The sequence below is a fragment of the Heterodontus francisci genome, chromosome 24 (assembly GCF_036365525.1).
Source record: "Heterodontus francisci isolate sHetFra1 chromosome 24, sHetFra1.hap1, whole genome shotgun sequence".
NCBI lineage: Eukaryota > Metazoa > Chordata > Chondrichthyes > Heterodontiformes > Heterodontidae > Heterodontus > Heterodontus francisci.
In genome coordinates, this window is record NC_090394.1 from 28,843,583 (window position 1) to 28,859,144 (window position 15,562).

At 41.7% G+C, this 15,562-nt stretch overlaps 1 protein-coding gene across 3 annotated transcripts in view; it reads right to left on the reverse strand.

The window, feature by feature from the left end:
- sdk1a (sidekick cell adhesion molecule 1a) overlaps positions 1–15,562 on the reverse strand; it is a 973,689-nt gene that overhangs the window by 142,703 nt on the left and 815,424 nt on the right. For all 3 annotated transcript variants that reach the window (XM_068055814.1, XM_068055813.1, XM_068055815.1), the window contains exons 28-29: positions 9,596–9,694; positions 3,887–4,081 (exon numbers count right to left, since the gene is read on the reverse strand). In XM_068055814.1, coding sequence (XP_067911915.1) covers positions 3,887–4,081; positions 9,596–9,694 — 294 coding nt within the window. The remainder of the gene's footprint in view (positions 1–3,886; positions 4,082–9,595; positions 9,695–15,562) is intronic.

The following is a 15,562-nucleotide window of genomic DNA, read 5'->3' on the forward strand; positions in this document are numbered from 1 at the left end:
CCTATGGAGGAGATGACTGTCCGCATCATGGGGCTGGCTACGACAGAGTCTGTGTCATCTAGTGTCCCTGAGAACATTGAGGATGACATTATATTCCTGCCATACGTCCCTTCTCAACTCCCAGCACACTCTCAATCTGCTATCTGGCATGATGTTCAAGTTGCATATGGTGTGCCCATGAACCTCTTGTTTCCCACCGACGCCCACCCCACCAGCCACTTCCCTCACTCCAACCTTCCCTTTCTGATTTTCTGCTTTCAGACACCCAAGAACTGCCGCCTGCCCAGCCACAGCAGCCCAAAGGAGGAAGAGAGAAAGCAACAGCACTAATCCCATCACTTGGTCTGACACTTGCAGCCACCAACTCAGATACTGGCACTGCATGTACCTTGGAGGCATGCATAGAGTTGGGATCAGCACGAGTAGGCTGCAGCCAGGCCAGGGGGAAAGGATATTTCTTTTGTGAACTCACTGGAAGATGAGTTCGTAGACAAGTTCTGCTGCAGAGGACTCAGATGAGGAACTCAATGGACTGGCATAAAGGACAGCGCTGATGGGCATGCACAGAGATTCTGGATGTATTGGCTGACCTGCCAGACACCCTCCTGTCACTGTCAAGGAGCATGGAGCAGTCAAGCTCCAACTTGGCAGAGGACATCTGTTATGACTGAGGTGGGAAGAGTGCACTGTCTTTTCTAGTTCCATTTCTCCATATATTTAAATGTTTAGCCAGTTACCGATACGGTCAATCATAAATTCTATTCTTTATCCCAGAATAAAATACACCAACCAGGTTTCTTTAATAAACAACAACATTATGTTACGACCAGGTGAGAAAGGTGTCTAGGGGTCTGTTACTGTCGTCACCTGTCTTATTGTAACATGGTTTAATTTTAAACACACTGTGTTTTGAGCCTCCCTTTTGTGAATCCTTGTTCACAGCTTTCCAATTATAAGGCAAAGAAATTAGCACAAACAGGCTTTCTTAGGTTTAAAGAAGAAAGAGTGAAATTTATTAAACCTTAAACTCAAACTCTAATATGGTTAACGTCTACGGATATACAATGTGCCCACGCTAGCACGCACATGCGATACACACATGCAAATTGGGATAGAAAAGAGCTGAAGAAAAAATAAAATGGAGAGATTTGAGGCAGTCTCCAAAGGGGGTTTCTTGTTACTGTTTCTGTGTTTCCAGCTCCTGTAGAGTCCTTGATTGTAGACAGCATTTATTTTTTGTTGGGGTCCAGTATTCACTGGAGGAGACCTTTCTCTCTTGGGGTTCATATGCCTTCAATGGTTTCCAAAGCTGGTGAGAGCGAGACGAGAGCAAACAGGAGAGAGGTCTTCTCATTTCAGGAGAAAAGTTCTTTCTGATTTCAAATCTGTGGCAAGTTCAAAAAACCAACAGCCAGCTAGTCATGTGACACATAGAGTGAAATATGAACGTCACACACAAACACCCCGGTTAACCAAGGCACACAGACAGGTTAACCGAAGAAATAGAGATTTTATCTTTAGAGCTGTTACCAAAAAAAAGACAAAAACAATATGTTGGCCAAATACTTGCTAATTCTTGAAGAAAAAAAGAGAAGTTATGGAAAGATGTCAGTTGTCTCGTTTTTGGTTTGGCGTCTCAAATACACGTAGACGGCTGTCATCGGAATCTCTCTGGAACAGTTCTTTTCAGGTGACGTTGAAGAACAATTTGGCAAGCTTTCAGGAGAAATGCAGCATCAGATTTTCTATTTCTTACACTTGATTCTCAGGAAGTTCTCAAAGAGATGGAAGAGGGTGCTGATGGTGACTGCTCTCTTGGTTGGTTTTCACCAACTGCCTTCAAAACAGTTCACACCCCAACACACTGTCCAAAGCGAAACCAAAAATAATATCTCAAGTGTCAAGCCTCCTGACCCCTATAAATCTTGAACTGTCACTTCTCTGTAAACATCTCCCCCAAGTCAAAAAGCCCCTGCTGTGTATTTATCTGAAGACAGGTGACTGCCAGTAAATGTTTTTAAACAAGACCTCTCAGTGTCCTTTCAATGACCCCAGTGAAAAAAAATCCATGGAATCCTTTTCAGTTTTCCCAAATAAAACAATGTCCATAATTCTAAAATACATGAGCCCTCAAAAAAATACTTAACAAAAATACAGAAGCACTGTCATAACACATCATACAGAGCAAGCTCTCACCCCAGCCTCTGTTTCATCTCCCTGTCATGTTGCAGACGCAGAGGCACTGCCACAGCTGCCCCCATAGCAGTTGTAGCCTTTGTTTGGGCAGGTCACATACTCTTTTGCCATCCCTGTGAAGATGCAGCAACACTCTGGCAAATTCAGAAACTTTCCACAAGACCTCCAAAAACACTCAGAGTACTTCCAGACAGTTTGTAACAGCATATGTTGTTAGAAATTATCTTACCTGCAATTTGGGAGACTAGACCTTTAAGGAACACTAGTGCTGGGTCATCTTGCAGACTCACGCTTGTTGTTTGCTGAGTGATTGATGAATTTGTTGCCTGAACCTACGTGGTCCAAATTTGTTATTCTGGTGTCACATCAGTTGGTTGGTTTGTATGATATCAGGATGGAATGCATTCACAGTGGGGATGTGCCCGCATGTATCCTTTTCCTGGTAGAACACCTCGCGGACTATGCAGGAAGCAGCCGGCAGAGCAGCAAGCCCCAGCAAAGTGGTGCTAGGCCTCTGTAGCACTGCTGCCCAAGCATTTTGCAGGTCATTTTATTTGTGCATGTGTTTGGTGCTCCGGTTTCCTCCCACATGCCAAAGACTTGCAGGTTGATAGGTTAATTGGCCATTATAATTGCCCCTAGTATAGGTAGGTGGTAGGGAAATATAGGGACAGGTGGGGATGTGGTAGGAATATGGGATTAATGTAGGATTAGTATAAATGGGTGGTTGATGGTCGGCACAGACTCGGTGGGCCGAAGGGCCTGTTTCAGTGCTGTATCACTAAAACTAAAACTAAAAACTAAATGCTTTTCATCAGTAGCATCTACCAATTTTGACAACAGTCTGACATAACTTTGTCCGAAAACCCACAGAATCCCCGTAGAAGCATTGTAAGTGCTGTTACACATTTCCTATGGGTTTTCTGAGGATCTTCTACTGAAGTTAATGCTGAGAATTGGGAAACCTCAGTGGGAAATCCCTTGTGCCAACACTGAGGTCTGGGATATGCGATTTAAATGTGAAGCTTCCAACTGTTGTGGGTTTCACTTCCAATGTTCTAGCAATCCATAGCTTGATCAATGGTAAGAATTCCCACTTGAATTACAACTTTGGTATTGCAGTGAAGTAGAAATGACTTTGCTGAACTGTTGAATGTGGTGTATTGATGGACCCTTGGTCTAAACCACTCCAGACCTCTGTTTTCAGAGCAGAATGACTGAAATATGATATCATTCTGGGAATGTTGAGGTGCCCATGGACATTGAAACCATTTAAGAAGTGGCTACATGCTATAATGGGAAGACAGTAGAGTTGCTATCCTGGAAAAGATCAAATGGGCTGAGGGGCTTCTTCATCCTGAGATGTTTGATAATGTAGGGAATTTAAATATTATGCCAATGTGGTAGATACCCTTTCTTCACTTTTGCAAAGGTGGAGTAGGGAACATTGTCAGTATGAGACCAAGCAACTTTGTATTGTTATCTGTCACGACTACATTGGAAGTAGAGACATTCAATAGATGTAGAACAACAATTAATCTAATCTCCAACAAGGTTACAATATTCCTCTAATTATATTTTGGAATATATTTGAAGGTCATGAAATATTTGCTTATTTTGAAAGATACATAAGAAAATCCGTACTCAGTATTGAAGGATCTAACAAAACACACAATGCCTGACACTTTACCTCTAGTTTCTGTGGTGATCACAACTGCCTCCACTGGCTCCCCCCAGCCCTGACGTGTCTTCGCAGACACACGGAAGACATAAGGAGACTCAGGTGTCAGCATTTTTGCGGAGTACTGTCGGACATTGGAACTGACTTCTGTGGTGATGAACTTGTTTGGTTCAGCAGTTGCCAGACAGTAAGCTATCTGGTAACCTGCAAAGAAAAAAATCTATATTGCAGTTTAAATTAATTACATATTTAGAAGGAAGGCAGTGAAAAGGGATTACAAAGATAAATCAAAATACAGACTTGTCAGAATGTTATACAGTCAATTCTTAAAAACTCTTTTCACATTTTTGTAACAGTATGATGCAATGTATTTATGCAGCATTTTATCACATCCTCAGGATGTCCCAAAGTAAAACTGGGAGCACATTATAGCATAATGATTTGATGTTCATTTTCGTCAATCCAATTTTCTGTTCTCCTGAAGGCAGTGACTCATGCTGGGAGACCAGCCAATCTCTAGTACCTTGCCAAAGTTGCTACTGTCATATGAGAGTCCAAAGAGCAAGCAATGGCAGGTTATTAGACTGTGGGTGGCATCAGAGATAGTCCCAGTCCTGTCCTCATCTGATATCACACTTTGACCATAATAGCAGTCAGGAGCAGGAACCTTAGTTGCACATTTCCCTCTCTAGTTCAGTTATTAGTCTGGATTTTGTGAAATTATCAGCATTCACCATCATTATTCTACTGAAACAGACAACAACTTCTGGAATCTGCACATGCACAGAATAACACGGAAATTTAGAAGATGTTGTCAGTGATTCTACTCTTCTCCAGAGGGTGTGCTGTAGAGGCACCCCGAGACTGCATTTATGGAAATCAATGGCACTGACAAGAACCTCTACTCATACAGTGAGCTTCACTGTGAAAATCTTTGAGAAAGTTACACCTTGTTCATAGAATCATAAAATGGTTACAGCACAGAAGGAGGCCATTTGGCCTGTTGTGTTTGTGCAGCTCTCTGCAAGACCAACTCAGCTAGTCCCACTCCCCTGCTTTTTCCCCGTAGCCCTGCAAATTTTTTCTCTTCAGATAATTATCCAAAACTACAGTTGAATCTGCCTCCACCACCCTCTCAGGCAGTGCATTCCAGATGCTAAACACATAAAAAGTTTTTCTTCATGTTGCCTTTGGTTCTTTTGCCATTCACCTTAAATTGGTGACCTCTGGTTCTCAACCCTTCTGCCATTGGGAACAGGTTCTCTCTATCTACTCTGTCCAGACCTCTCATGATTTTGAACACCTCTATCAAATCTCCTCTCAACTTTCTCTTCACTGAGGAGAACAGCCCCAATTTCTCCAATCTATTCTCATAACTGAGATCCCTCATCCCTGGAACCATTCTTGAAAATCTTTTCTGCACTCTCTCTAAAGCCTTCACCTCCTTCTTAAAGGCCAAACCAGTGTCTTATAAAGGTTCACCATAACTTCCTTGCTTATTCACTCTATGGCTGGATTTAGTTGTTCCGGCGGGGCTCGTGGTGCTGGGCTGAGAAGATGAGGATTCCACCTCCAAGAGCTGCCAGCCAATCAGAAGGCCAGCAACTCAGTAGTATCTGCAGCACCACCAGGAGCAGTGGCTACTGCTGGTACTGCACCAGGCCTGGGAGCAGGCCCAGCACTGGAGACCTGAAGTAGAGATATGTGAGGTGGGGTAGCCGGGGCCAATCCGGCAGGCCCCAGCAATGGGGCTGGGGAGGATAGGCATTGAAGGTGGAGGGGGTGTTAACGGAGGGCTGGCCTTTGCCGCTGGGGGCTCTCCGTGGGCCACAGACTTCCCACAGAGAAGGAACCCCCTCGCCAAGCTCGCAGGGAGGTTGCCTTTTTTCATTGGGTGACCTCCCCACATGACGGAGGCCCCCCCCACACCGCTGGCTTAATTCCAGCAGTGGCAGGAAAGAGGCTCTTAAGTGACAATTAATTAGCCACTTAAGGGTCTCAATTCGCATTTGGGTTGGAAAGTCGTCTTCAGCCTGTCCCACTCCTGATTTAATTGTGGTGCAATGGTCCCTCCACCCCCGCCACAGTTCTATGGGAACCCCACACCCAGCCACCTATTACGTCTCCGGGGGGGGGGTCCCATTAAATTCTGCCCTATGCCTCTTTTTATAAAGCCCTCGTTCACATATGCCTTATTAATCACTTTCTCAACCTGCCCTGCCACCATCAACGATTTGTGCACCTCAGGACTCTCTTTTCCTGCACCCAGCTTTATAATTGTATCCTTTATTTTTTATTGCCTCTCCTCGTTCTTCCTAAGAAAATGAATCTTCACACTTCTCTGCATTAAATTTCATCTGCCATGCGTCCAGCCATTCCACCAGCCTGTCTATGTCCTCTTGAGGTCTATTTCTAGCCTCCTTGCAGTGTGTGATACTTCGAAGTTTTGCATCATCCACAAACTTTGAAATTGTGCCCTGCACACCTAAGTGTGCATTAATATAGATCAAGAAAAGCAGAGGTCCTAATAGCGATCCCTGGGGATCCCACTATATACCTTCCTCCAATTCAAAAAACAACCGTTCACCACCGTTCTCTGTTGCCTGTCACTCAGCCAACGTCGTATCCATTTTGCCACTGTCCCTTTTATTCCATGGGTTTTAACTTTGCTGACAAGCCTGTTATGTGGCACTTTATCACAAGCCTTTTAGAAGTCCATGTACACCACATCAACTGCATTACCCTCATCAACTCTCTCTGTTATCTCATCAAAAAGCTCAACCTCTTTATTTTAGTTCCTATCTTAATTCAATCATAATTATTCATTTTGCGATTCTGAAGATTAAAATTAAAAGGATTTTAAGTGCTTTTAACTTCCTCGTTTGTTTTGTGTGAATACTTCAATGTGATTGGTTGCCTACCTGCTTGCTGACATCACCGCTGCTGCACGCCCTGACAACTCCTTGACTTGGCGTCAGATTTAAACTGCCATTGGGAAATGAAATATTCCCACCACAGAGATTGCTGGATCATTATGGGCAGCAGCAAGTGCCTTTGCTTTGCATCATCCACAAACTTTAAAACTGTGCCCTGCGCACCCAAGTCTATCTCATTAATATAGATCAAGAAAAGCAGAAGTCCTAATACCGATCCATGGGGATCTTCATTATATAGCTTCCTCCAATTCAAAAAACAACAGTTCACCACTGAAAAATCTGGACCATTATGTTTCACCTGACATACTACTTTCAGGACGTTCTGCCAGTTTGTTTGCATCCGTATTAAAGAACAGAGGAACATATGTTCAGGAATTTGTCCTGATTGAGATTGAAATACATGATTCACTCCAACTGTGCAACACACCACAAATTAGCAGGAGACCTTCTTGCCTCGTTACCAGAGTGTACCATATGGTTACACAGAAGAGCACAATCACCTTTCCCAAGAAAAGAAGAACTCCGTTCTGCTTGATTTGACAGGTCATTATAATTATTGAAAAACTGCCCTTTCGTCTCTAGGACCAGAGTTTGAATAACCCAGCTGGAGGAGATGAGAATTCTCTCAATTTCATGGACATTGGGTTCTACAGACAAATCTCAATCCAATTTCCAATGGCATTATTTCACTAAACAAAACTTTATATTCATCTCAAATCTGTCATCAATTAAGCAAATTCATTCACAGACAGCCTTCAAGGGCAATGTGTACAAGAACATAGAGTGTCTGGTGCTGCTTTGATGTGCTGCTCTGAGGCAGGATCTTGAGTGCGTTCTTGGGGCAGTGTTGGGAAAGCTCTTCAAAGTATCAAATCAATGCCTGATCAGACCTAGGAATTCTTTACATCGTGCCTGCTGAGATGCATTGTGATGTCTGACAAGTTTTGTACTCATTTGTTTCCAATTGCAACCGCCTCACATAATATGACACCTCAGAGCCATTCTGCGATTGTAAAAACATGCTGTACACAATTTTTAGGTGAATGTTTCTGGCAGTCATGAACATTTCAAGTCCATTTGGGCCTGCTCCTTCTCCCCAATGATTTACTTTTGCAGCTTGTGTTTAGAAGTGTGATTTTTACACTTCAGTTGTTAGTTTTTCCTCTCTCCTGGGGACTTGTGTTGACTGAGGCCAATACGTCTTTATGGCAGATTTTAAAAACTAAACAGACGCTTTTTTAAAAAACTATCAGCAAATGTACAAAGTCCCCTTTGTATTGTTGTGGAATCAGCCATTTGAATAACAGCAAATGTCCAGGCAATGAAAGACTCCAATCTGTTCTTTCTTAATGTGTCATTTTTAACACACCCACACAAGATTAAAGTTGAGACAAGTGAAAAAAGATTTTTAAACCTTTAGTAGTCCACAGAACGCAAAGGTAACATTGACAGTTTGAACCATCAGAATAAAAGATTTCCTTCTTGCCAATGTGACTGAAGAAAGTGAAGACAAGTAGTAATAAGGAAGGAAGATAGAAAAGACTAAGGAAAAGATTACCCAAGATTCTAGATTAAAGACAGTACAAATTTCTACCTATTTATAAGTTTTATTCCAGCTGAGTCTGGTTTGAATAAAAATCTTGCGTAAAGTCTGTTTGGAATACAATCCTTGTTCTAGTATAGATTACAGAAAATCAATTACAGCTATTGGTCTTACAATGGTATTGTTCTGGGGTTCATGTATAATAAACCTGGCTCTCGATTAAAACTGTTAAAAAGATATCATTATGAACAATGGAACCTGAACTGATTTGAGTGCCGTTGTATATTTTCAAATTCTATGACCCCCCTAATCGCATCTACACTGAAGAAACATAAGGTCTGCTCTATTCATTAGGCACTTGACACTGCGGTGTATTATTACTTTTGTAAAATTTTCCTTAAAGTATCTAAGTGCAATGAAAACACTTAATAGTGCAATATACTTTATCACCACTTAGTGTCACCAAAAGGCAACTTGTTTCTCCTGTTTCTATTTATTTATCCATCAATTATTTATTTATGCAGAGTATCAATAGCATTGATTTTCAGTGGGATTCTGTGTAAAATTTGTTACCTATTTAACTTTGGCCAGTTCTCATGCAGGCGTCAATATGGAGGACTTGTAAAATGTTGCACCTCTTCACTGCGCAAAGAAAAATTCTGAAAATATCTATGAGGTAAGTGCACTTTCTTTTAGCTGAGCGCAGAATAGCAATAGTTGTCATGGTGAAGTCTCTTGCTTGTCTATCCCATGTTTCCTTTTGGTTGAAAGAACACATGAGAACAAAGGTTTCAAAGAGGTAATAAAGAGGAAAGATAAAAAGTTGGGAAGAAATACAAGTCAGTATCCATAAGGCTATTCAATAGAATAAAAGCAAAATACTGCGGATGCTGGAAATCTGAAACAAAAAGCAAGAAATGCTGGAATCACTCAGCAGGTCTGGCAGCATCTGTGGAAAGAGAAGCAGAGTTAACGTTTCGGGTCAGTGACCCTTCTTCGGAACTGACAAATATTAGAAAAGTCACAGATTATAAGCAAGTGAGGTGGGGGTGGGGCAAGAGATAACAAAGGAGAAGGTGCAGATTGGACCAGGCCACATAGCTGACCAAAAGGTCACGGAGCAAAGGCAAACAATATGTTAATGGTGTGTTGAAAGACAAAGCATTCGTACAGATTAGGTGTAAATACAATAGCATGTATTAAACAGGCTTTCATCTAGTTGTACATTGTCTATCTTACCTAGAATGATGCCATTGGGGTTTTCAGGTGTCTGCCAGACTACTCTCAGTGATGTTAACTGGACCTCCGGGAATAACAACCTAATGGGGGGACCTGGAACTGAAAATGTTAAAGAGTGAGGCATAATGTAATAATTGGTTGAATCTTATTCCTTATTTTAAAGCACAACTTTTAATTTATTTTATTCACTATTGCTGCCATTTGAAAAGGCAAATCTGTGCTTTGGACTCTTCTCCACTGAACTTAGGATGTGACGATCCAAACCAGCAATGGGAATCGGTCACAATTCCTATAACATTCATTGCCATTACTTATTGGAGTACAAAACATGCAGAAGAGACACACATAACACATATTCCTTACAGTAGATATGATTTGAACTATTGCCAAAATTTGCTGGCTTTTGAATTATGCATTCATTATATATTTTTCACTTTTTCATTTGGAATACACTAAGGGAGATGCTGTTGCAAGGGGTGCAGATGGCAGGTATCATCTTCTTTGCTATCTTAAGCAATCCCTCGGGAACGAGGATGAGTTTCTTCCACTCCAGTGTTGTGGGTCCTTAGGTGATTGAATAGTCCAATTCTGGATCCACACACTCTGCCACAGATGGGGCAGGTGGTGTTTGGTGAGGCGAGTGAATGGGATGCTCGAAATTCCAAATGTTCCTTCTGCTGTTTGCACTTGGTTGTTGCCTGGGCACGCCTGATCAGAAGGCAGGCTCAAAGGAATCTATCCCAGATCCAGAACTCTCCTGCACAATGAGCTTCTGATTGCAGCTCGTCCATCCAGGGAGACAATGAGCAGAAGTCATGTGCTTCTGCACAAGGAGGAATAGGAAGTCATAGATGAGTTACTCTGAACCACTCCTGCTCACCTCCCAGCACAGGACAATGATCTAGCTTCGGTGGAAGACTGGAATAAGTCTCCAATCTGTCCTCTTGGCCAGGGATAGTGTGTGGTAGAGGAAGAATCCAAAGAGGGGAAGGAGAAGGAAAATGAATTAAAGACTACATTTTTGTGGTGTACTATAAACAGGTAGATTCCTGTTACAAATTCAAGTTCAATAGTATCAATTGCTCCCACAAGCAGATCCCAAGCTCCTTATAGTGCAGTACAGCTACTTATGGGAGTAACCAAGGGAATGCAAAATGTGTCCTTTTAACACAAAAAATGGTTACCATGTCCTTTCATACATGCAATCCCTCTTGATTCATTCAAAGGCTGACTAAGGTAATGTTCAATGATGTGAGACTTGACATGAATCATTAAGCTGCTTTATTTCACAGTAAGGTGCACAAAAAGAGCAAGAGTAACAATCAGTTTCACATGGTTCAATTGGTATAACTTTTGCATAATGATATAAACATCATAAGAAATATTACCCAACATTATTGGATCATATTACTTAGCTTAAACAAGAGGCCTTCTAACCTTCCTCCTCAGCAAAGCTCCTTACAGTTTTCCCATTGACAATCTTGACTTCTCTTGCAGGGTTCCTGTCTCAAAAGAACCACTTTTTGCTGCCTGCCTGCACTGCGTCCTATCCCAGCCTCTATCTTATGTCTGTTTTCACTGAGATCAAACGGATTTCCAACATAATGGATGTGAGGTGTTTTTCAATGGTGGCGTAGTGGTAATGTCACTGGACTAGTAATGCAGAGCCCAGCGTAATGTTCTGGGGACATGGGTTCGAATCCCACCATGGCAGATAGTGAAATTTGAATTCATTTAATAAATCTGGAATTAATGTAATGGTGACCATGAAATCATTGTCGATTGTTGTAAAAACCCATCTGGTTCACTAATGTCCTTTAAGGAAATCTGCCATCCTTACCAGGTCTGGCCTACATGTGACCCACAGCAATGTGGTTGACTCTTAAATGCCCTTTGAAATGGCCTAGCAAGCCACTCAGTTCAAGGGCAATTCAGGATGGACAATAAATGCTGGTCTAGCTAGAGACACCCACAAGTCCCATAAAAAATTTACAAGTGATCAAACTGTCTCGTGTTTGATCTCTGGGGGGGATAAAACTTGCATTTAGCATATTGCTTTTTTGGAATTTGTAAGAATAGATTTTTTTAACATCCCACAATAAAAGTAACTCATTTTCTGAGTTCTTTATAAGAAAAAAAAGATCAAAAGCTCCTGACAGTTCTTAAGTGTGGTGATCATGGTCATGTGTCAATACATTTTCCCTATTTGCCTGGAAAAGATTCTGGGGCTAATTAATATTATGTTATTGCTATGAAGTTAAATTTGGTTCATTAGGGATTAAACACCAGACACACACAAGCTACCTGGGATATTACATAAGGGAAACTAGCTGTAATGCTGGCCATCTCAGAATCATACCTTGCACACCATATCAATCTAAGAGAATGGGTAAGGGTCATGAGCACATTCCAGAGTGGTTCACAACTATATGTTGGATTAACTTCACTGATTGAGCACGGCATGAAGCCTAACTAAACGGGCCATGCTCTTACACCAAAGGAAAGAAGTTTGTCATTTAAGATGCTGGTTTTGATTGGCAGCTCAGTGAGTTAATGTTTGACAGAGAGGTGGGAGAGGACAAATGCTAAGCTTTTGTCTCACTGTGGAAAAAGGAACAATATGCAGCAAGTTTTAGGTCTGGAACAGAGAAAGGCAGTAGGGCCTTGTTACTAAGTTAGTGCTAGTCAGTTCTGTGATAACGTCTTGTAAAGTGAGGTTGCCTCATATCGTTTGTATAATTTATTATTTTTGATGTTATAAGGAGCAATGGAGCATGCGTAAAATCTTGCTGTAAAAGTGGTATTTTTTTCATTTATCTGTTACATGTAAAATAAATCTATTTGTTAGTTTGCAACTTTCCTCATCTTGCTACAGTGCTCATCAGTTTGCCATCCGAAGAGTAGGAGAAATGCATGTATGAGATCATAGTATCCAGTAAACACAAGAGGTCTTACTGACACGGCACCCATGTCATGCTATTACTTAATGATATTGGGCAGTAAAGTTACTTGGTAGATTTGTGGGACTCTATAAAGGGCAAGAGTTCTACTTGCCAACAGAGATAGCCCGGGACAATTAAAGAAGTAAGAAACACCATAAAACAAAAGAAAAAGCATACAAAAATGCAAAAAAAGGACAGATCTGGTGAATGGGAAAGATACAAAGAGCAGCAAAGGATGTCAAAGCAGACAGTAAGAGCTACAAAAAGGGAGTATGAAAAGAAACTGGCAAAGGATATCAAAATCAACACAAACAACTTTTACAATTACATAAGGAAAAAGAGGGTGGTCAGAAGCAATGTGGGCCCCTTGAAAACCAATAACGGTGATGTCATAAATGAAAATAAGGAAATGGTGGGCATGCTGAATAATTACTTTGCATCAGTATTTACAATAGAGGAAGAGTTCAGCATGCCAGACATCCCAAGGAAACTATTATTGAATCAGGGACAGGGATTCAACAAAATTAACATATGCAAGGTAACAGTAATGGACAAATTAATGACTCGAGAGAGCAACAAATCCCCAAGATCAGATGGTATCCATCCCGGGGTTTTAAAAGTAGTAGGTGAGAATATTGCAGATGCCCTAACTATAATCTTCCAAAGTGCTCTCAATTTGAAAATAGAAAATTACATATGCCACTATTATTAAAGAAAGGTGACAGAGGGAAACTAGGGAATTATAGACCAGTTAGCCTAACATCTGTTGTTGGGAAATTGCTAGAGTCCATAATTAGGCATAGGGTGGCTGAACACCCTGAAAATTTTCAGCTGACCAGAGAGAGCCAGCATGGATTTGCGAAGGGTAGGTCATGCCTGACGAATCTGATTGAATTTTTGAAGAGGTGACAAAAGTAATGGACAGGGGAATGTCTATGGCTGTTATTTATATAGAAACTCATGGAATTGAAGGCAAGTTATTGACCTAGTTAGGAAATTGGCTGAGTGGAAGGAGACAGAGAGTAGGGATACGGGCAGGTACTCCAATTGGCAGGATGTGAGTAGTAGGGCCTCAATTATTCACTGTATTCATTCATGACTTAGATAGTGGGATAGAAAGCCAAATTTCCAAATTTGCTGAAGACACAAAGATAGATAGTATTGTAAGCAGTGTAGATGGAAGTGTTAAATTACGAAGAGATATCGATAGATTAAGTCAATGGGCAAAACTGTGGCAAATTGATTTCGCTTTAGGCAAATATGAGGTCGTCCACTTTACACCTAAAAAGGATAGAACAAGGTACTTTCTAAATGGTGAAAGCTGAAAACAGTGGAAGTCCAAAGAGACTTGGGGGTCCAGGTACACAGGTCAATAAAATGTCATAAACAGTTACAAAAAATAATCATAAAGACTGATGGAACCCTGGCTTTATATCTAGAGAAATAGAAATCAAGGGGTAGAAGTCATGCTTCAGCTATACAAAACACCAGTTAGACCAGGCAGTTAGTTTAACAGGAGTGGTGGGTAATGTTTTAGAAACAATAATCCGGGAAAATATCAACGGACACTTATAGAGATTCGAGTTAATTAAGGATAGTCAACATGTATTTGTAAATGGCAGATCATGCTTGACTAATCTAACTGAATTTTTTGCTGAAGTCATAGAGAAGGTTGATGAAGGGAATGCAGTGGATGTTGTTGAAATGGATTTTAAGAAAGCATTTGATAAGGGTCCATATAAAAGGCTGGTTAACGAAATTGAGGCTCATGGAATAGGAGTGTCAGTGTCCAATTGGATAAAAAAATTGCCTTAAGGACAGAAAACAGTGAGTCGTAGTAAATGGTCGCTTTTCAGACTAGAGGGTGGTAGACAGTGGTGCTCCCTAAGGGTCGGTGCTGGGACCACTATTTTTTTTATATATATTAGTTTTTACTAAAAAAAAAGTTTTAGAGATACAGCACTGAAACAGGCCCTTCGGCCCACTGAGTCTGTGCCGACCATCAACCACCCATTTATACTAATCCTACACTAATCCCATATTCCTACCACATCCCCACCTGTTCCTATATTTCCCTACCACCTAGCTCTACTAGGGGCAATTTATAATGGCCAATTTATCTACCAACCTGCAAGTCTTTTGGCTATACATATATATACATAAATGACTTGGATCTTGGAATACAGAGTAGAATCTCAAAATTTGTTGACAACACCAAACTTGGAGGTACAGCAAACAGTGAGGATGATATGAACCACCTGCAACAGGACATAGATAGGCTAGCAGAATGTGCAGACAGGTGGCAGATGGAATTTAATACTGACAAGTGTGAGGTGATGCATTTTGGCAGAAGGAGTAGGCAGAGGCAATATATACTTAATGATGCAGTTCTAAAGAGCGTGCAGGAACGGAGGCACCTGGGGGTTCAGGTGCATAGATCTTTGAAGGTGGCAGGACATATTGAGAGAGAGGTCAGTAAAGCAAATGGGATCTTGGGCTTTATAAATAGAGGTATTGCATACAAAAGCAGAAAAGTTATGCTGAACTAGAGACCTGCTACCCGACCCAACGACATATGTCGGGTTCGGGTCGGGTCAGGCCATCTGCAGGATACGGCCTTCGGGCTCGAGTCGGGTTGGGCTGAGTCCAGGTCGAGTCAGATCAAGTCGGGTCAGACACACACAGTAAGTGCTTTGCTGCTAAGTATCAAAATTAAAAAACTTACCTGAGCTGGAAGCCCGGGACGAAACTGAGTCTGCGCAGTGAGCAAGTGACGTCACTATGACATCATCACACATGCGCTGCAGCTTCTTGCAGGTTTGCTGTCAGGAAGGTAAGTAAACGGATGGTCGGGTCGGGCCGAGTGGGAACGGGTTCGGGTTGGGTCGGGTTCGGGGTAAAATCGAAGGGACTCGAGCCGGGTCAGGCTCGAGTCCGCTGTGGTTTGGTCGGGTTCTTTTTTCCTGACCTGAGCAGGCCTCTATGCTGAACCTCTATAAAGCTCTGGTTAGACCCCAACTGGAGT